Below are 22593 nucleotides of genomic sequence, written 5' to 3'. Positions count from 1 at the left end.
TGTTATGCTTTATTTCTGATATAAAAAGAGTCCTTTTATTCTTTATTATTTTATTGTTATTATGTCTGAAATGAAGCAAAGCAAGAAAGCCAGGCGGTGTACCGATTCCTTACGTGAAAACTATCCTTTGAAAGCTACAGAATTAGAAAACACATTTCTTCCAATATCCTAATTAATTTTCTTTATAAATTATTCAAGGGTGTTATATACACTGAAAGTTATTAAAGAATTTTTTGAAATAACATATTACAAATATTTCGATGCCACTATCTGTTCAAATTGCCTTGGTTAAGACCATAGTAAAATAAGGTAGACCGTAGGTGAAAAATGGTGAAAAGCAAGGCCTGGTTGTATTTGATTATTTTGTCACAATTATTATAAATGAATTGCATATTCTGATTGTACAGTTCCATCTTCTATGTTCAAAAGTTTGTTTCGTCAGAATGTTGACGAATTTCATTTCAATAAATAATTTTCATTACAACTGAATATTAATATGTCTGACATAGATTATATAAGATTATTTTAAAAATTAATATTAAATTAAATAAAAATGTAATTAAGTTTGAATTTAGTTTTGAATATATGATTATTATATAAGATTATTTTAAGAATTAATATTAAATGAACTAAAAATGTAATTAAGTTTGAATACAATTTTAAAAACAATAATAAAACCATAATATTAATGAAATCAATGAAATAAATTAAGACAGAAAGTTAAAATACAAAATATTTGGCGTAAATCGATCATACTGTCGTTATAATCATCACTTAATTCAATGTAAGCGACAATTCTTGGTGGATGTAGTGGCTGAGTTTCTCCAGCCGCTTCTGCATTGCGGTAGAAATACCGAAAGACAGCTTGCGTGCGCTCCAGCCAGCAGGACAGACAGACAGACGGACGGACATGGCTAGATAGACTCCAAATTGTCTGAAACACATTTCGTCCAAACATACTTGGGGTCTAAAACCATTATTTCGATGAAGCACATTTTCATCGTATCAAAGTGTATATACCCTCCTTAGCCTAAAGGCTGAGGGTATAAAAATAGTAAAACTAAGTAGGTTCTTGCAGTTCTGGAATAGAACAAATTTGTCCCAATTTACATTAGGCGAGTTTACTTGCGGCAATTGTCAGTTTGTAGGTGAGAGAGGGTACTGAGAGGCAAAGGGTTACCATATGCCTCACCTCTCTCTCCTACAAAATGACAATTGCCGCAAGTAAACTTGCCCAATGTAAATTGGGACTATGTATCATGATGCAATAACAAGGTGACCCTGTCAGTTCAGCTGATGTCTTCTTTTGCTCTTAAAATACATTTTTGTTTTAAAAAACAACTTCTTCATTTGAATTGCGCCAATAATATTTCGTAGTTTAATCTTTTTTGTGCATTCCTCGCCGTCGTCTTCTCAGTGATTAGTAAAAAATTTTGGGGAAAATAAACAACATCTTGGTATAACCCTTATATGATAGCACCTCCTATATATTTCGGATTCTCAATGTTTCGAATACTTACCGTCGTAAACATTCACTCAACGTTTCAGACCTGTATCCCGAATGATTTCCTTACTATAAGATTATTCCTAATAGTTTCTATAATAATGATTTAGGATATGTTGGTGCAATCGATTCTCTACCCACTGGACAAAAACTAGCGGAGGTTATTGTGATCGCCATTTCCGGGCCATATCGCAATTTTTTTGTTTATAAATGTTCGTTTCCTAATACTATAATTATTCAGTGACCTTCAGGATGCAAGGGACATCCCGACTTCTCTTCAGCGACTATTTGACTCTCATATCTCGGAATTAGATGCGGCGATGAAAAAAACATTTGTTGTCGTTGACTTTTCTATTCATATTTGTTATTGGCCATTGGTTTTAATTATTCCTTATGCTGTAGTGGGCATTTGGATGGGCGTAATGGAGTAGTTATTACTGTTTCTTCATTATCTTTGATGTCTTTTTAGTCAATCCTGGTCATGTGTTGCGTATGCAACACTCATAAAATATACTTGAGATTTATTTGAATATTTATTTTACATCTATGTGAAAAGTGTATATGAGAATTATTAACCAAATTAAAAATTTCAGTGACGGGTTTTCTGGGCTAACAATACTTTTTTAAACATTTTAGATCATGTTTCGAAGACAATTTGTTTTGTAAGCGATTTTCTCAATTTTGATAGCTGTTTTTTGTTTCTACGCTTGGAGGAAAGATGTTTTTATACCCTCAGCCTTTAGGCTAAAGAGGGTATTTACACTTTGATACGACCAAAAATGTGCCTCATCGAAATAATGGTTTTAGACCCCAAGTATGTTTGTACGATATCCGTTTCAGACAATTTTGAGTAGATCTAGCAATGTCCGTCCGTCTGTCTGTCTGTCCGTCTGTCTGTCTGGCTGGCTGGTGCGCACGATAACTCTCGAACGGATCAATCGATTCGGTTCAAATTTTGGGTATCGAAATATTTTGTCCAGATTCGATTTAAGTTCGAAGATGGGCCATATAGGTCCACTCCTTCAGGTACCTCCCCCACAAATTTTCAAAAATTGTCGCAAAACTTGTGCGCGCGATAACTCTTGTAGGGAATAACCGATTTGGTCCATACTTTGCACATCGTGTAATTTCTACCAAACTTAGATGAGGTTCCAATATGGACTCAATCGGTCCACTCCTTCGGGTACCTCCCACACAAAATTTCGGAAAAGTTCAGTTTAGGACCTGGTCTCGAATCGCTTTGATTTTTGTTTACGCAAGTTGTATTCGCTGTCATCTATACGATGCTGTAAGTTTTATTAGGGGCAAGTCCATACTTCCTGAGAAAATAGCCTGAAAGTTACAAAAAACCCTATGACACCGTGTGTAGTGGTTGGAGCGCAAGATAACTTTCGAAGGGATCTGCCGATTCGGTCCAAAATTTGGCTTTCGTAATATTTTGTACAAACTTAGTTCAAGTTCAAAGATGGATTATATCGGTCCACTCCTTCCGGTACCTCCCCCACAAAAGTTCGAAAATGTTCGGAAAATTTGTGCGTACGATAACTCTTGAAGGGAGTTACCGATTTGGTCCATCCTTTGCACATTATGAAATTTCTACCAGACTTAGATGAGGTTCCAATATGGACTCAATCGGTAAACTCCTTCGAGTACCTCCCACACAAAATTTCGGAAAAGTTCAGTTTAGGACCTGCTCTCGAATCGCCTTGGTTTTTGTTGTAACATCTTGTACTCACTGTTCCCTATACGAAGGTACAAGTTTCATCAGGGGCAAGTCCATACTTCCCGAGAAAATGACACCTTGTGTAGTGGTAGGAGCGCAAGGTAACTCTCGAACGGATCTGTCGATTCGGTCCAAAATTTGGCCTTCGTAATATTTTACCAAGACATAGTTTAAATTCGAAGATGGGCTATATCGGTCCACTCCTTCAGGTACCTCCCCCACAGAACGTCAGAAATGTTCGGAAAAATTTTGCGCACGATAACTCTTGAAGGGAGTGACCGATGTAATCCATACTTTGCACATCCTAATATATCTACCAGATATAGATCAGGTTCGAATATGGACTAAATTTGTCTACTCCTTCTGGTACCTCTCACACAAAATTTCGGATAAGTTCACTTTAAGACTTGCTATCGAATCACTTGGATTTTTGTTGAAGCTATTTGCATACGCTACCACCATTACGACGGTAAAAGTTTTTTTCAGGGGTAAGTCCATATTTCTTGCGAAAACAGCCCGAAAGGTGTAAAAAACCCCTATGTCACCATATGTGGCGGTCGAAGAACACGATAACTCTCGAACTGTTCAACCGATTTGGTCCAACATTTGGTCTTCGTCATATTATATCCAAACTTAGTCACATGGGCAATACCGGTCCACAACTTTCGGTACTTCTCCCCAATATTTAAAATATATCACTTTGGATCTCCTAATATTTTATCAAAATTTAGTTAAACTTCTAAAATGGCCAATATAGGTCCTCCCTAAGAGTACCTGCCCTACAAAAGTTCAACATTTGTGTCTTAGCGCAGTTAATTCCTATTCCACATTATTGTCGGCAAGTTCAAATGTCCAAAAAGGGCCAAATTCTGAAGAGACCTGAAATACATTCTATCTGTCCGGAGGTAAAAGTTTCGCTTCACTTTGGCTGAGGGTATATATTTGTCGGCAAAGCCGACTGACACTTTTTTACTTGTTATGATAAAACTTCTGTTCCACCGCAGTCTCGTTTTTTTCAGATTCGCAATAAAAGAGAAAGGTATTTCTTCTCTTTGTATTTATTATCCTCGGCGGATATTCCTAGTTTTTCATACAAGTATGTACCTAATTTTAATTGGGGTCACCGTGGTGCAATGGTTAGCACGTCCGCCTTGCACTCAGAAGGTCTGCGGTTCGAATCCCAGGCCAAGCAACATCAAATTTTCAACGGTGGCAAAATTCCCCCTCAGTAATGCTGGCGACATTTCCTGAGTATTTAAGCCATGAAAAACTTCTCTACAAGTGGTGTCGTAAGACACGCCGTTCGGACTCGGCAATAAAAAGTAGGTCCCATATCATTGAGCCAATATGAATCGGCGTGCACTCATTGATATGAGAGAAGTCTCCCTTGTCCCATCTGGGATGTTTGTGGAACAATTATATATGTACTTAATTATTTGCAATGTTGAGGGAGTAGAGAGGAATACATCCCTGTACTCGGAAATTCTGTTTTCTTTTCTATACACGGAAGTCTCAAGTTCAAAATTTATGGTAGGTACATTGTGTGTATGGGTGAGGGAGCAGAAGTTATAAGAGAGGGTACAAAAATTCACCCGAACAATATTTGCGTGTCTAAACTGCAAGGAAATTTTATAAGAAATTCAAGTTCGAACTAAGGAGAATTATTAATCATTTCCTCAAAATTTTCATGTTTCCTCGCAACTTGAAACACCATCTAAACTTAACACATTGGACATTAGGCGGATATAGAAAATAGCGGTATATTTAAACGTTGTCAAATTGATTGCATTCCAATGCAATATATGATGAATACTTACAATTTTTATTTAAAGTAAGGAATATATCACTGAGACTCCTAAATACCGATTAAGCCCAAAATTATAACTAATATTTCCCACAGTTCCTCAAAGATTCTATAATGTATATTTACTAGTACGTCAGTAGTGCGATTCAGTAACTAGTTAACGACAGAATTATCGACAATTATCGATAACTGGAAATTTTTATTTGCATGTAATTTCGACAATTAACGAAATTGTCGGTAAGTTACCGACCAAAATGAAGTTGTCGCTAACACCTACCGATGCCGCAAGTGTTGTCAACTTTTCATCAATAATTTTGCGTTTTAATTTTACCGATTTTTGTCGGTAACAGAATGCCACTACTGATTGTAAAGAGTGACTGTTCTACTTCTTACAAAAATATTTATGTATTTATTTTCTATAAGTTATGGTGTTTTTTCATAAGACATTATGGTTATGCATACAAAAGTAAATTAAATATTAATTACATTTTAAACCAATGCTCCATTTTAAATACTGTTTTACTGTTAAAAATTATTCAATTCAAATAAAACAAAAATGCAAACAAAAAATAAAACAAGTAAATCAATATTAACAGCTTAATTGCTAAAATAAACATTTAAATAGTAAAAAAAGAAAAAATGCAAAACAAAAATCAAGGCTAACAAATATTTACAATAAAAAATAAATAAAAGCGACCGCAACATCACGCCAATAGCAAAATAAAATTTTATTTCGAAAACCGCTGATGTGTGTGTGTTTATTTTGTGGGTGTTAATAAAAATCATAGCAAGCTATGGGAAATATTTTCAGCTGCCAAACAATATCACCAATAACCCAATGCTGTGAACTCAGCTAGTCTCCATAGTTTCCATCACAATGTTAAGGTAAGGTAAGGTTAAGGTATGTATGTAACATACATACATACAAACAATCAAACCAAAAGAGTTTTCAACATAATTAAACCAGAACATTAACTGAGTTCTACATTACGTAGGGTTCTTCTGCGTCATGAATTTAGATATATAGAGCTGCAACTTGTGTGTACAGATTGTGATTGTGGGGCGAAAGAGTGCATGTGTGGTCAGTGCAGTTCCTAAAGCAATTACTTAGACAACTCAAAAAGAAATTACAAAAATTATAATTGAAGCAAATAAAAATTGGTAAAAAGCGTGGTCTACTAACACTTACCAAGTCCCCGCATAGAATATACCATGGCGGTGGGGGGAAAGGGACAAGTGTCGCGCGGTGGCGAATCGTTTGCTGGAAGAACTTTGTAGGCAGCAGTTGTTGTAATACCCACTCCGGTTATACTACCCTCCGAATCAGAATGGGAATTTGTGTCCAGACGCATGTAAGATGACACCTTGGACTGAATGTCAATAGGTAGCTGAAAACGGAAAGAATAAATGTTTAGTCATTTATGGTTTATTATCCCTTGAAAGTTCTTCTTTTTACCAGCCTAGATGTCATTTTCGCTATATTTGTAACGTCACCAGAAATGCCCAAAGACGTAACCCACAACACCATAAGTTTACAGAAGATGCAAAAAACGTTGTGAAATGAAATCGGTTTTAAACAATATCGCACATTTTTTGGCATTATATTTTAAGACAGTTAAAAAATTCATTTTTGAAAAAAAATCATAATTTCAGAAACTGTGAAGTTTATTTCTTTTTGAGCACACATTTAAAGAAACTAGTATAAATGAAATATTATAATCAATTTACAACAGACTTATTTCCCTACACAGTTCCCAGTCTGACCGATGGTATTTTAATGGACGATATTTAAAATATCTGATCATGATTATTATGGACAGGTTTTTAGGCAAAAGTCGATTTTGCACTTTTAATAATGCGAGTTTTCTAATTTGATTCGAAGAAAGAACATGCCAAATTCTATGGATGTGCAATTTGTTTTCAAAAATATTCAAAACTCGCCGTATAATTCGAAAATCAAAATTTCGAAGTCAAAATAAAAAAATGTTAAAAAAAGTTAAAACTCAGAGCAGAATTTAAAAGCAATTTGTAAGAGTTTGGTAATAATCAAATACATATGTAGATATGATATTCAGTGGAGTGGTGGCGGTTTTTACTTTCTGTTTTAAGAAATTATTGTCTTCAAAATGTTAGTTACAGCGGAACAAATCGTCATATACAACCTAAGATTTTTTTTACAAAATTATACTTTTATATTATAGACTCTTACAAAATTGTCCAACTTTGTCTGAAATTCTACCACCGCAAAGGGTTCTGAATCAACTACATAATTACCAAGGTGCGATTTTTTGCGTTTTTTGAGTTGTATCACTTTTTTGAAGCTGCCCTCCTTGCAGAAAACATTTTTTTTAATTGTTTGTTTGGTAAAGGAAATATTAAACGCAAAAAGCGTCCGATTTGAACTAAAAAGACATTTTCTTTAAAGAAATATTCACCATGTGTTGTAAAAATGTACAGACGCGATGTGGTGAACATTTTTGTTAATTATAGCCATAATACATTCTATCATGATTGCGTGATTTATTTGGTCCTTTAAAAAATATTTATTAAACATATCAATGTTTATAAAAATCTTTTGGCGAATCAGTATTTTAGTTCATTTTAACCGTTTTTCTTTTGTTTTAACCGCGATCATTGGGTTGGAACGAATAAAATAGGTAAAATGAGAATAGGGGGTAGGAACAAGAAAGTGTGTTCGATATATCCGGCGTCCGTCATAAACGTATTCATCTGTAAAATTGTTATTAAAGCTCAGTTTTTAATACCATATATTAAAATATTTGAAACTGTGCTTAAATTCGTCCGGCCTGGAGATCTTAAGAAATTGTAAAAAATTCTACGATCGGGGTAACAATTTTTGTTCGTTATAATCGTGGTCGTTTTAAGAAGTTAAATCTGTCTACAAAACTTTGTTCGCTATAAACGTAATTTCTTTATTTTATCTTACTTTTTCATATAAAGCATTAAAAATGTAGAAAAAACCCATAAATCTTCCGCTATTAATTTTTGCCTCAAATTACCTACAATGCACTTTGGTGGATTCTTCGATACTAATTGACCGGGGACCGGGCAGAAGCTGCCACCTTAGTGTTCATATGTTTGTAGTTGTGTCATTTTTCTGTGTTGGTAGCAGCATATAGATATCGGGAGTGGTTGTAAATAGTGGTTGCTCTGGACTATTTGAGGAACTATGTGAATACAGCATCGTCATCAGAATGTTAGACTTCCCGCAGTCCCTACAACAGCAACCGCACACACAGTACGCAATTTAATTGCAATGGGCATACACCGATTTAATATCGAGGAAATAGTCACTTTATGAGTCGGCGATGTAGGAATGTGCATCAACAATTGCAGCTTAATTGCAATGGGCATACACCGATGGTAACAATGTATTGAGGAAAGATCGCTCTAGAATTGGATGTGGGGGAGTAGTTTTTCTATTGCACCATTCTGTTCAAAATGTAGTCCATTCCATCAAAAAATGTATTTTGATTTTAACGTGGGTTACATCTTCGTGCATTTCTGCCTACGATATACAAATCAAAATTACAAAAGAACTTGATTTACCCAGATATTTGTCAAATAAAGAGGCACTGGATATCCTAAAGGTTACACAATGGGGTTATGACTTTTTTACATGAGATTTTCATGAGATGTTACATAAGATTTGATAACATTTTAATTATAAAGTGATTCGATAAAACAACCTCACGCACAAAATCAGCACATTGGATAATTGTTTGAAGATATAATTTCCACTATTACGTGGTTTATATGCGTTGTAATACACTGTGCGACATTTTTGAGGTAATCTTATGCAAACAATTTGAACTTAGGATTTTTTGAAAGTACGGACCCAAACGACAAAAACCCTAGTTGGGTTTTGTTGTGTCAGATCCAGCTTGGATTTTATGGCCCCATCTAAACATGGTTAATTATTGAGTTTTTAAAGAAATTCGGGGCTTTATCTCTGAAAGCAATGCGAATCTTCTTCTGACCTCTGTAGATAAGGACAAGAATAAAATAAATGGAGAAATAATGAACTCGAAAAACTACATTTATTGCCTCAAATTTCAAAATATATGCAAAAATTCCACAATTTTTGTACATTTCGCACCGTATCTCCAAAGCCGTTAATTTTTTCTGAATATTTTCTTTTGGAAAAATATTTCCTGGAATGTAATACACAACTCTTCAGAACATGTCATTGTAAAATGCTTCTATGCCGTTGTTTTCAGTACATTTTTAAACGACGATTTAATACAAATGTCAATAATGTAGTGAAATCCGAAATGCGAGAATAAACTGTTGGTGTGAACTGTGTTTGAAATACGTGTTGTAAAAGATATGATGCAAAATACTGCTGAAACAACATGAAGTAAGCATTTTAGAGTTTCAGAATGTTCTGAAGAATTATTGAGAACAAAATTTGGAAGGTAAAAGGTTCCTTGGTTCAACTCCCAATAGTTTATACTGACCAGAATTACAGCAATTATGTAAAATTTTCTATATATTATCGATTTTGATGCCCTAGATGGAGTTTTTCTTATGTGGTATGTTCAGAAGATAAGTTCTACTAGTTTAGGGCTACAATATTGCCAAAAACAGCAATGCCAAATTCCGAATCGTTTCCGAGATATAGGCCCAATAAATGCAAAAAAAACTGTAGTTTTAGTCTGGTTTAGATGAGGTCATAAAATCCGAACTGGATCTGACAGGACAAAACCCTACTAGGGTTTTTGTAGTCTCAATATGTACTTTTCAAAAATCCATACTAGAAGTTGTTTGCATTTTCAGTGTTGCATAGATGCATAAATGTATGGCACAATCGAAAGTTCTTATTATTTCATTTTATATTATAAAAATATTCGCTAATTTTATACCTCAATCGGCTGAATACGCATATGGGAGCAATATCAAAATCAGAGCTGATGTTCAAAAACTTTTGTAAAATTCAACTAAGAAATGGAACAAATTTTGGGTGAATGGATTTTAATATAGCAAATATCAATTTTTTTTGCTTTGGGACACCCTAAGGTATGTATATGTTCGAGTATAGTTTTTAAAATATTGATATTAGAAATGAATTTTACTTTCTCCATACTTACCGATGAAATCTTTTGCGGTACAAAACTATCGGGCTTACATTGCAATAACTGTATGGCCAAATTTATGTCTGTCTTGTAACGTTCCTAAAAAAAATAAAAACAAAGAAATACAACATTACTCTTTTATATATTTTATATCGATATGTATATTTACTGTATACGACATAATCTCCTACACTACACAAACAATTCGACTGTCGTCTGCTTTCCAGTTACAAGGAAACAATTCTATTACGATACATGCACCCCATGTTTCCGTTTTGTTGCATTTTTAATTCATCATTTCGGGTGAATGAAGAGAAGAATGATTTGACCCCAATACCAGCAATGTTTGTTCATCCTTGTCGTAGTTTATCACCCCTTGTGAGCTCGAAAATAGTTTTGCCAAATTTGGTGAAAAGAATTTTAATATGTAGCGTAACAGTGGCAGCAGCAGTTATTCGCCGTTATTATGCCTTTCATTTGGAAATTGGATCATGTCGGAAGCTCATGTTATGTAGTAGTACACGGACGAAATGAAATGCTCAACAAAAATCCTTTACCCTTAAATTTTTAGCAAGAAATAAGTTTTCGTTATGAATCAAAATAGTTATTAACACACTCAAGGAACTATGTTTTGGGAATACCAGTATGTGCGGCGAGGAAAATCGTCGATGTTGGCGTATGATTATCAAAATGGCAACAAAACTTTTACGACATGATGTACCACGATTTACACAATTATGCACACTCTGTGTTTGATGCACCGTGTATTCATGACTTCAAAATTATTAACACCCTTGTCCAAAGCAAAGAACTTTTTTTTATCAATATTGCCGAACTTATTAGGATGAAAAAAAAAACATGTGATATTCATCGTTCCTGTCAGTCACTGCCAGTCATTCCTGTTCAATTAAGCAGAAGCGACAAGTGGTTTCTTACGACATTCCATAAATGAAGGCAATTAAAGAAAATTAATTACGAAATTACGCTAAAGTTCGTTTACTGATAAAATCTAATGGTCGCAAAAACAAAACAAAGTCTTATAAATTATTAACGTTTTTGATTCGATAACTAAGCCTACTACCCTGGCATTTAATTCGAAGGTCACTTGAACACGTTCGGTGGTAGCTAACACTGCATTCGATGAGAAAGCACTGAATTCAATGAAAATGAATAAAGCGCATTCTCTCTTAAGGGGAAAGATGGGAAGATAAATGAGGAGTTTTCAAATCTAGAACAGACCAGTTGTGCGATTCTCTAACTCGTTTTTGAAGTTCTGACAAAAATCGGTAAAGTTAAAACACAAAATTATGCATGAAAAGTTTAAATAAAAGTTGACAGCACTCTTGTTATCGGTAGAACATTACGAGTACTGTTTTTTTGGTCGAAAACATACCAAAAAATATCGTGAATTACCGAAATTATAAGCATTTATGAACAATTTTATAAAATGAGTTCGAGAATCGCACTACTGATATGTTGTTGTGGGAAGTAAAATGTTAATGAAAATATTTTAATATGAAGATTATTTCAAAAATATTTCGAAAACGTTTACAAAATATTAACATTAATCTTAAATGTCTCAAAGTTAAAATTACTTTAAAGTGATAGGTTTACATCATGCCTTCTCTCTGTGGCACTTGTATGATAGATCCTAATAATTTCATAATTTAAGACTGATTTTCACTTACAGCTTAGCTAATAAATACCTTGATTTGTTCCTTAAGATGTGGAATTTTGAAAAGAAAATGCTAAGAATAGCACATTTTCAAGGGCGACAAAAGGTTCGGAAGGACAAAAGGTTTGCAAGTTTTATCTATTGTGGGATAGATATCATAAACAGTGGGTCTAATTTTCCATTGAAAGACCTAATCAACACAGTCCACACAGAATAGAAGTGTGGCGTTGTAACAAGTACTTTAATGCGAGAGACGTATGAAGGAGAGACCCTAAATATTGCTTCAGGAATTTTTCTTTCCCTTATAAAAAATACAATGTTGTAGTCATGATTACACCCACCCACCCACGAGTCACTTTAGGATTTGTTGAACTTTTGAGTCATTATGTCAGGAAGAATAATCTTGCCCACGAAACACATTATATAGTTATAAAAATCATCACATGGATGGACCTTTGATGAACATTTTAAAACGATACTCGAATAGCCTAAAACTACACATAATCGAAGTTTGACTGAAGCAATGTCAGTCACACCTATAGTTTATTGTGACCACCAGCCACGTAAGTAAAATTTTACTGCGTTTATGTCTGAAAGCATTGACTTGCCCACATTATGTCGCTGTAATCAGGACCACAAATTTCGAAACTATCCTCGAAAAGCCCTTTAACTGCACTTAAGAAAAAAATTGAACTTTTGTGAGGGAGGTGTGTTGTCCGATATGGATCTTATTCGTGATCATTGTCAATTTTAGTTGGCGCTGGCAGAGTTCTTAGAGCTGTTGGGCCTTTATCTCAGATGGATGAATGAACTTGAAACCGAAAAATTTATACCATTGGGCCGCGAGGACAACTTGATGCAAAAATTTCAAACCGATCGATTTCTCGGATCCTTATACTCCCCTTATTCAAAAATTTGAAAACTTTTGTGTGGGAGGTTCCCGAAGACGTGGACCTTATTTGAACATTATCCATGTCTAGAAGAAATGTTTGGAGAAAAATAATTTTCGGAAAAAATTTTTGTTTTTAACTGTTATAGAGTTATGTTGCGCTATTAGAAAGTACCGAAAATCTATTGAAATTCTTATAAACACGTTTTTTTCTTTTACGAGAATTTTGGAACGTTCTTTCGTTCTGTACTGTTCTGCAGCGATGGTCAAAATAAAATATTGTACTTTCTAAAGAGGAAATACAGAACAGTCTGCATTCAGCTTCATCATGAAGTCAAATTCAAATGTCGTGTATTTTCGAAACAAACATCAATCGACAAGGGCCACAACGTCAGCATGTCTGTCAACAATCAATAAATGCTTCCTGTACATCATTACTCTTGCTTCGTATGGATTGTGCCGTATCCTTGGGGTTCTTTGCTTCAGTTTCAATTTCAAGGCGGGCAGGGCAGAAATCACAGGCTTTACTTTCTCCTACAGTGTTTTTATGTTGCTAATAGCTGTGACATATACACCAATAGCACTGCGAATTCTCTACACAGATATGGTTTTCCTACGTCAGAATGAACTACTCACATATGTGGGATACATACGCTATGGCGTAATGTTGAGCTGCGCCTTGGCTACTCTGCTCATGCAAGTGGTCTACAAAAATGCCATTATTTTCTGTGTTAATCAAATGCTGCATTTAAAGAGAAGGCTGTTACGCGAAAAGGACTTCGTGAATGCTTATGTCACGTGGAAGGTGTTGAGCAAATGTCTGACCGTTGCATTGCAAGTCTTGTGGATAGCGTTCTTGATTAAAAAGGATAATGCCGTGTCGAATATTTGGTATCTGACGACGTTGTTCTTTGTACAGTATTGCCTCATGGTGTTGCAGATGACCTTGAATATGTTGCACTTTGGTGTACTGGTAATAACGTTACTTGTACGGCAGCTAAATGTCAATTTTGTCCATCTACTAGTTCAACTGAGATCTCTGTCCCATCATAGAGGTGGTTTACATTCAAAATTCAGATTTCATCTCTACAAAGATCTGAGCCAATTGATGCACTACCACTTTACATTAGTCACATTGAGTACATCCTATGTGCGTTTATATGGCTGGCAGCTGCTCAGCTTTCTTATGTCTGTGATAATGGAATGCGTCACGCAGATATTTATCATGTACTTTGTGGGAATGGAGTTGTGGCGCCAGGAACACGATGGCAAAGATGTTGGGGTGAAGAAGCAAGGCCCCCTCCCAGTTAACCCATATGCACTTCTGTATATTCTCGGACTGCTTTGGGACATGTTTCTCATTGTTATGATGCTGGACGACATGCGATTGCAGTTTCTGCATACCCGTCAATTGTACACTTCGAGTATTTGGTTGAAATCCTTGACATCGCAGGCGAATGAACGTTTGGAGGGATGTGTAAGTAACCGATGCTGTTGAGCTGAGAAATGACCATAACTTTGTTGATGTTTGCGTGTCACTGAAAATTCATTGATTTTTCATTTGCATCTATTTTTCGCTTCCTCTCTTTTATATTTCATTTTTCATGTTCTGTTTTTCCTTGGATGAAAACGGCTACGGATTTCTGCAGCTCTCTCACTTTAACCTTTATTTGCTGCATGCTCAAACTTGTGTATCGTACTCAGTATGTGGCCTTTTCACCTTTGATAAAAACTTGATTTTAATGGTATTGGAAAGCATATTTTTATATTTGATATTGTTAATTCAGTTCGATTTGTTAACCAATTAAAGTGGTCGCCACAATGTATTACAAGTATGTGTGGCTATAGATTGAGTCTGGAGATTCTTACGCCCAGTAAAAACAGAAAATAATAAAAACAATATATAAATAAAAACAAAAAATAAATAATTGGCGATTGTTTTCTTCAAAGTAAGTAGTAAGTAAAATTTGTTTTTAAGTCCATATTTATATTAAGCCATTTTCCTTGCGGCAATTGCCAGTTTGAAGGAGTGAGATGTGAGGCATGCTGTAACCCTTTGCCTCTCAACACCCTCTCTTACCGACAAACAAAAAATTGTCGCAAGGAAAATTGCCTAATGTAAATATGGATTAACTTAAAAAATAAGATAAGATATTATTACATAAAAAATTTTAAGAAATATAGCGTTGTACATATTTTAATTATTGTATTTTATGTATTGTATTTGTTGTAAAGTTAATCGAAATGTTGTATGTCAAGCGAATTTTTACTGTAGTAAATTTAGAAATAAAAGATTTTTGGGTACAGTATCAAAATACTGACTTCAAATATACTAATCACCAAAAAATATATTTAAGAAGGATTAAAAACAGCTGACAGCATTCAGCAAGTTCTCTGTAGAAGAACGCTTTCTCTAGCGGACTATCTGTTGCATTTTTTTAAAGCGGAATGAATCTAACTACTGTGTGTTAGCAAAACGATCTTGGATTAATAAGTTTGTGATCCAAAGAAATCAGAGGTATTTTTGTTTCCCATAGACCCCAACAAGACAGAATTTTTACATCAGGAACTAACTTAAAGAAGTTTTCTGGCAAACCAAATCAAATGCTAAATTACTGATAATTTCACCTAATTCGTTAGACGGATGTCGTCAGAATCACCTTCATAGATAATGTGTAGGACTTCTGTAGGTATCACTTTTTATACCCTACACCACTATGTGGGGAGGGTATTATAAGTTGGTTTTGGCCAAAAAGTTTGTAACGCATCGAAATAATGGTCGTAGACCCATACTTATATATACCAAAATGAATGTCTCGACGAGCTGAGTCGATCTGGCTATGTGTGTCCGTCCGTCTGTCCATCTAAACCTTGTAACACAATAAAATGACAATAAAAGTAGAAAATATCACCTTTCTAATGATGTAAAGTATGTTCTCGTAGGTGATCAAACAACGAAGATATCACAATAGTCGCAAATAAAACCCAAATTTTCATTTTTGCGATTTTAATTATAATGCCGAATATCACAGCTTTGGTTGGGGACTTTTCAAAAGCAAAGCCTGGCTATGAAAGTAGAAGATCCCATCTTTACAATGATATAAACTAGGTCGGCGTAGGTGACCAAATAACGGAGATATCGCAATACTCGGTAATACATCCCATTTTTCCACATTTTTGGAAATCACGCTACAGGTCGCAATTTTGATCGGATCGTCACGAAATTTTGAGGGTTAATGGGGGTCACACAGATGAGGAAGTCTATTGATTTTGGTGATGGTCGGATAATATTTAGGGGTCGTAATGGGCAAAAAACTTATTTGGAGAAAAAGACAACGTTTTTTTCCTAAGCGAATATCTCAGCTTCAATATGGGGTATACCAAAAGCAGAACCTGGCCATGAAAGTAGAAAATATCCCCTTTCTAATGATGTAAAGTAGGTTCTCGTAGGTGATCAAACAACGAATATATGACAATAGCCGCTAATAGAACCCAACTTTTTATTTTTGCGATTTTAATAATAATGACGAATATCACAGCTTCGGTTGGGGATCTTCCAAAAACATAGTCCGACTATGAAAGTAGAAAATCCCATCTTTACAGTGATGCAAAATAGGTTGGCGTAGGTGGCCACATAACGGAGATATTACAATAGTCGGCAATACATCCCATTTTTTCATTTTTTTGTAATCACGCTACAGGTCGCAATTTTGATCGGATCGTCACGAAATTTTGGGGGTTAATGGGGATCCTACAGAGAAAGATGCCTATTGATTTTGGTGATGGTAGGATAATATTCAGGGGTCGGAATGGACAAAAAACTTATTTGGAGAAAAAGTCAACGTTTTTTTTTCAAAGCGAATATCTCCGCTTCTAAAAGGGGTATATTAAAAGCAAAACCTGCTAATGAAAGTAGAAAATATCACCTTTGCAACGATGTTACGTAGGTTGTCGAAGGTGGTCAAACAACGAGGATATCGCAATAGCCGCTAATAGAACACAACTTTTCATTTTTGCGATTTTAATAATAATGACGAATATCACAGCTTTGGTTCGGGACCTTCCAAAAGCAAAGTCTGACAATGAAAGTAAAACATCCCATCATTACAATGATGTAAAGCAGGTTGGCGTAGGTATCCAAATAACGGAGATATCGCAATAGTCGGTAATACATCCCATTTTTCCACTTTTTTGAAAATCACGCTACAGGTCGCAATTTTAATTGGATCGTCACGAAATTTTGGGTGTTATTGGGGGTCCCACAGAGGAAAAACCTTTTGAGGTATATCGAAAGCAAAACCTGGCACGGAAAGTAGAAAATATCACCTTTACAACGATGTGAAGTAGGTTGTCATAGGTGGTCAAACATCCCTTTTTCCATTTTTGTGCAATCACACTACGAAATTTTGATCGGATCCACACGAAATTTTGGGGGTTGATGGGGGTCTAACAGAGAAAGAAGCCTATTGATGGTTGGAATACATCCCACTTTTCCATTTGTTATTTGGGTTGTACTGTCGATGCACTTAAATGCGTTTCAAAAAAATTGACCTGTGTTAATGAAGACATTCAAAGCAAAGGCGCTAAGCTATCCCAATTTTAATATTTTGAATTTTATTAGTCAAAAGCTTATAAACAGGGGTAGTTGTGTAGGGTATCACATAGTCGGCCCCGACCCGACTATAGCCTTGGCTCACTTGTTTAATATAAACTCCGAAGACACTTTGAGCATAATATTGGCAGAAGAAAGAGGTATGCCAGTGATGTTGCTAAACGAATAACCCGAAAGACAGAAGTAAAGCGTGCTGGATTAAATGAAGTCTATAAGATCGAGATTTGCATAAGATTTGCGAGCAATTTGGGTATAGAGCAAGTTAGCCAGGGTTGTAGTAGTAGTGGGATCGACCAAGACATACCCTCAAAATTCCTTTTGTAAAAACCAAATTATTCCTTGACCGATTAGAGTCTTTAGTGAAATACTATTAAAAATTGAAACCATTTAGCGTGATTACAGGGTATAGATATTTAGATGGACGGAAGCACATCACCAAGTCGACTCAGTTCCTCGAGACATTCATTTTGGAGAGTTCACAAAAATTATTACGATGTGCTACAATACTTTGAGCCCAAACCAACTTGTCATTGTAATTGTGTATATGGAATAACATATAAAGGAAAATCAGATTGTCATTATATTCGTAAAACCATGATGCAAATACCAGGTGACCCAGAAGGCGAACTCAGGTCTTCATTCCAATTAAAATTAAATACAAATATTTCGCTCCTATCAAGAATATGTACTCACCATAAATTCCCGAAGTCGTACCTCCAAAAAAGTCAATATAAGTTTTTTGATTGATTCTAATACATAAGACTAAAAAATAAGGCAGTTCGGAAAATACGGAAAACATTGCAAACGTTGTTGTAATGACGGATCGCAAAACCAAGCGTTTCCGCGGTTTTAGTTTCATTACTTACTCCTATTCGTATATGATTGATAATATCCCATATAATCGCATTCATATGATTAATATTCCATAAAACAGTTTTTCATATTATAACGTTTTTTGCTTCTCCTGTAAAATTATTATTTTGTTAGTTACGTCTTTTGGCATTTATGGAGATGATATGTATGTGTACAACATACATATTTAACCTTGGCAAATAATATTTTGGACCTGTTTCACTATGTCGAAAGAAAATGAATGAATGCGAACGAAAAATACCTAAACTTTGCTTTTCATGGCAATATTGACATTGTTTTTGCTTCGAATCAACTACAAAATGTGAAAATCATATAACTCGTGTATAGTTTTTCTTTCGTTTTTCATGTTCGTTCGACATAGTGAAACAGGCAGTTTATCGTTTCCTTCTTTCTTTGTTGTATTCTTCGAACAAAAACTTTTGACAGCAAATGAAGACTAAGGTCTGAAATCGCCTTTTGGATAACCTTGCTAAATGAACCTTAAGTAAAACGTTTGAATCAAGGAGACTTTAGGGAAGTGATACAAAAGGCGAATTCCGACAAATTCAGGTCATAATCTTCATTTGCTGTCATAAGTTTTTGTGCGAAGAATCTACAAAAGATAGAAGAAAACTATAAAATATTATTCGCGAAGCTTAAATAAAGATATTGTACACAGATATTCTTAATAGAAGAGAAATATTATGAGGTGAGCCAGTAACTACAACAACAATATTGTTTGCAAAATCTTTCATACACGCAGAAAAATATATGTTAGAAACAGGTTTGGATCCAAACAAATTTATGTTTGGGACTGGTTGCAAAAAATATATGTTTGGATTCAAACATAATATGTTTGGGTTCCCAAAAATATATGCTTGCAACATTTTGTATGTTTGCAATTTTAATTGTTTGGGTACCAACACATTTTTTATGTTGGAACACATTTTTTATGGGTGGAGAGATGATTTTTGTCGAAGAGAGTAACAACAGGGCTCTCGCTGCTGCGGAATGCTGTTTTATAAAGAAGAGCTGTGTTTATGGTGTAATAGAAGACGCAGAAGGGAAGAAGGGACGGTGTGTGTTTGTGCTTTGGTGGTGTGTATGCGGCCAAACACGTGTTTTTCGTGCTTTGTAGTTGTTAACCAAAGTAGCACGCGAAGAGGAAAAGAAAAAAATGCTATGAATTATGTTGTTCTTTTTTCTTCAGTTTTCTAAATACAATCGTTGAGTAAAGACGCTAATCTGAGTGAATAGATCAGTGTTTGTATTTTCTTAAAGAAATTGTGCTTTTAAGTAATTAAATCAAAAATGTGAATGGAAATATTTTATTGGACAAGCAAGAAATCGCATTTAATATTGGTAATAACATTAATAAATTTTTAACATACATGCATATATTTAAAATATGGATGTACCTATTTATTACATTATATACCCAGCAAAATTTGACGGAAGGGGTTCTTTGCGATGACGTGATTTCATGTCATCTTTTGCATTGGTTCAAAGGAAGTCGTGGAAAATTAGGATTTGAACCAATGCAAAGGAAGTCGTGAAAGATCCGATCTTTTCATCAGCATTTGTACCCATTCCATCGATCCAATAGAGATGATGTTTGTGTTTTTATTTACACACCTGTTTATTTTCATTTTGGTATGTTCCAGTACTGCAAAAATCTACTATTTTTGACTATTTTTTCCGATAACAAAAAGGAAAAATTGCTATCGTAGTAAAAATAAGTAGATTCTTGCAGTTTCTGGAACAGACCAAAGTTGTTAGAACTGTCGTCGTGATGTTGTCTTACATTTCCTGCATATCAAACAACTAAAACTTCTAAACAATTGGTATTATATGAAGTCCCAACCATCGAGCTAAAAATAGAATCGGACTGCACACATTGCTATTTTAAAAGTTCCCTTGTCTGTTCTAAATCTGACATAGAATGAAATCAATCAAATCTCGCTTCTTGGAATTTGAAAAAAAGTCCGAAACGAAAAGGAACAAGAATCTGAAAATAAAGAAGAAACTACTTTGGGAAAGAAACAATTAAAAATAAATTAATTAAGCATAAATGGTATTTTCCATAAAAATTCTCTCCTCCCCGTTCGTTACATTTTGTTCTTAGAGATCCCTAAAGCAAGCCGGGTTGTAGATCCCTACATATTTCCGTCACTAAACAAAAGAGTATAAATTACCAAAATGTTGTTATAAAATAACAAAATTATAAAATAAAAGTAATTTACGAAATAAAAATAATTAAAGGAGTGCATTTGGAGTCCATGTCGAAATCTGAACTGGTGATGGGAAGATAATTGAAAAAACCTTTTGTAAGATGAAAGAATATCAGTTGCGGAGAACGGAGGAAGTAATCTTTTGCGTTGCAGCGGTGGTGATTACATTGCAATTTTGGATGTAAACTTTTGAAAAACTAAACTGATAAATTAAATGTAGTTATTTCATGAATTCGTTTGAATTAATAAAGAGTTCTGTTTTTCATGAAAACCATATTTCAATACAGCATTTCCATTTTCCAAACAATACATGAAAATTTCATGCCAAGGGGTCGGTGAAAATGACATGCCAAAGCATTGGTTAAAATGACATGTCAAAGCATGGGTGAAAATGACGTGTCAAAGCATTGGTGAAAATGACATGTCAAATCATTGGTGGAAATGACATGCCAAAGCATTGGTGGAAATGACATTTCAACGCATTGGTTAAAATGACATGCTTAGGATCCAGAAAAGAACGTCATCTTTTGGGGTCCACGCTCATATAAAATTCATCGATGAAGATGCTAAAAAGATGACATGCTAGATCACTTGCACCCATGATTGAATGTCATCTTTGGCATCGAACATTTTGCTGGGTAATTATTTGATTTCAGATACCGATTTCCCGTTGATGTTACAACTAACGAGAAGCATTCGACGATGTTTCTATATTTTATAATTAATAGTTTTTATTTGCTTTTGTTTCTAAAAGTGTGACACAATTTCTTTTATTTGCAATTTTTTATGTATCTACGCGTCTGTTGTTTCTTTTGTGTTTGGTATTTCTATACATTTCAATATAAAACCACTACCATTTATAAATGTGCGTATGTCGGAGTAAGACATTGCATAATTACTCTCGGTCACCACCCAAACATATATTTGTTTGTAGGACCCAAACATATGTGATGTTTGGGGCTGCTTGCAAACAAATATATGTTTGCTTCAAAATATGTTTGAGACATATGTTAGATAGGCCTTTTTTCCTTCGTGTTGGATTATTTACAATAACAATTAATTTTGAGTATTCCAGCTTGTGTATCTCTTTAATCAATGATCAATACATTTATGCTGATGATCATATTGGACATCTTACAACATGCGTAGGAACACTGTATGTGTAAAAAATACATAATCGTGGTTTTATATAGGGGGGAAATAATTTAATTAAATATGTCAACAGTAACAAAATCCATCATATTTGCATATTTCTGTGCGTGCGTGTGAATGTTTCATAAATGATATTAATTTTCACATAACCAGCGTTTTGTTTTACACGCACTTTTAAAAATACCAATTGCAGTGCAAATTTTATATTTGGTGATAAATGTATAATATGCATGTTATGTATGTAGATACGAAGTATCGTGTGTAGCAAAATATACTCCTATTATGAACATATACTAACAATTTCAACTGAGTTTTTCTTAGTCCAATGTTATTGTAAAATCCAATTTTATTCCAATGTTATTGTAAAATTGATCGAATTCTTGAAGACACCAATAGCAATTGGTGTATAAATAAGAAAATTAAGGGTTTTGAAATATTTCAGTACAAATCTCGACTTACTAGATAACCACTGTCAATTCAGTTATACAGTCAATATGGTATTATTTATCTGAATCTGTCAAATAATTTTCCTATCGTTCAACCAATTGGGGTGCCATCGTGGTGCAATGGTATGCACAACCGCCTTGCACGCAGAAGGTCGTGGGTTCGATTCCCCAGCCAGGCAACATAAAAATTTTCAACGGTGGCAAAATACCCCTCAGTAATGTTGGCGACATTTCCTGAGTATTTCAGCCATGTAAAACTTCTCTATAAAGTGGTGTCGTAAGCCACGCCCTTCGGACTCGGCCATAAACAGTAGGTCCCATATCATTGAGCTAATATGAATCGGGGTGCACTCATTGATATGAGAGAAGTCTCCACTGTCCAGTCTGGGATGTTTGTGGAACGATTATTATTATCGTTCAACCATTTATGACTGGCTATCATAAGCAACAGTATTTAAAACCTAGCGTTGGGTAGTATGGTTCCCTGAAAAATCGATTTTGAGTGGTCCTTTCGTCCTCCTATTAGAGAGAAAGTCCCTTGGGGGCATGCAATGTATTCCAATGAAATTTTACCTAGAAATGTTTAAATCATTTAAAGCGTTGGGATTA

General features: G+C 34.8%; 1 protein-coding gene across 17 annotated transcripts in view; it reads right to left on the bottom strand.

Annotated features, from left to right (window-relative positions):
- Positions 1-22593, bottom strand: part of LOC141402082 (uncharacterized) — a 102910-nt gene that overhangs the window by 5407 nt on the left and 74910 nt on the right. For 8 of the 17 annotated variants that reach the window (XM_073982711.1, XM_073982716.1, XM_073982719.1 and 5 more), the window contains 2 exons: positions 10143-10226; positions 6215-6419 (listed from right to left, as the gene is read on the bottom strand). In XM_073982711.1, the coding sequence (XP_073838812.1) occupies positions 6215-6419; positions 10143-10226 (289 nt within the window). Of the gene's footprint in view, positions 1-4235; positions 4332-4655; positions 6420-10142; positions 10227-22593 lie in introns of those variants that run through there. The other 9 variants (XM_073982713.1, XM_073982714.1, XM_073982724.1 and 6 more) reach the window with 4 other exon arrangements.

This window comes from Musca autumnalis, unplaced genomic scaffold (assembly GCF_047663935.1).
Source record: "Musca autumnalis isolate F117 unplaced genomic scaffold, ASM4766393v1 scaffold_4, whole genome shotgun sequence".
Lineage (NCBI taxonomy): Eukaryota > Metazoa > Arthropoda > Insecta > Diptera > Muscidae > Musca > Musca autumnalis.
Note: the sequence above shows the minus strand (reverse complement) of the source record. Positions and strands in the feature narration are given on the sequence as shown.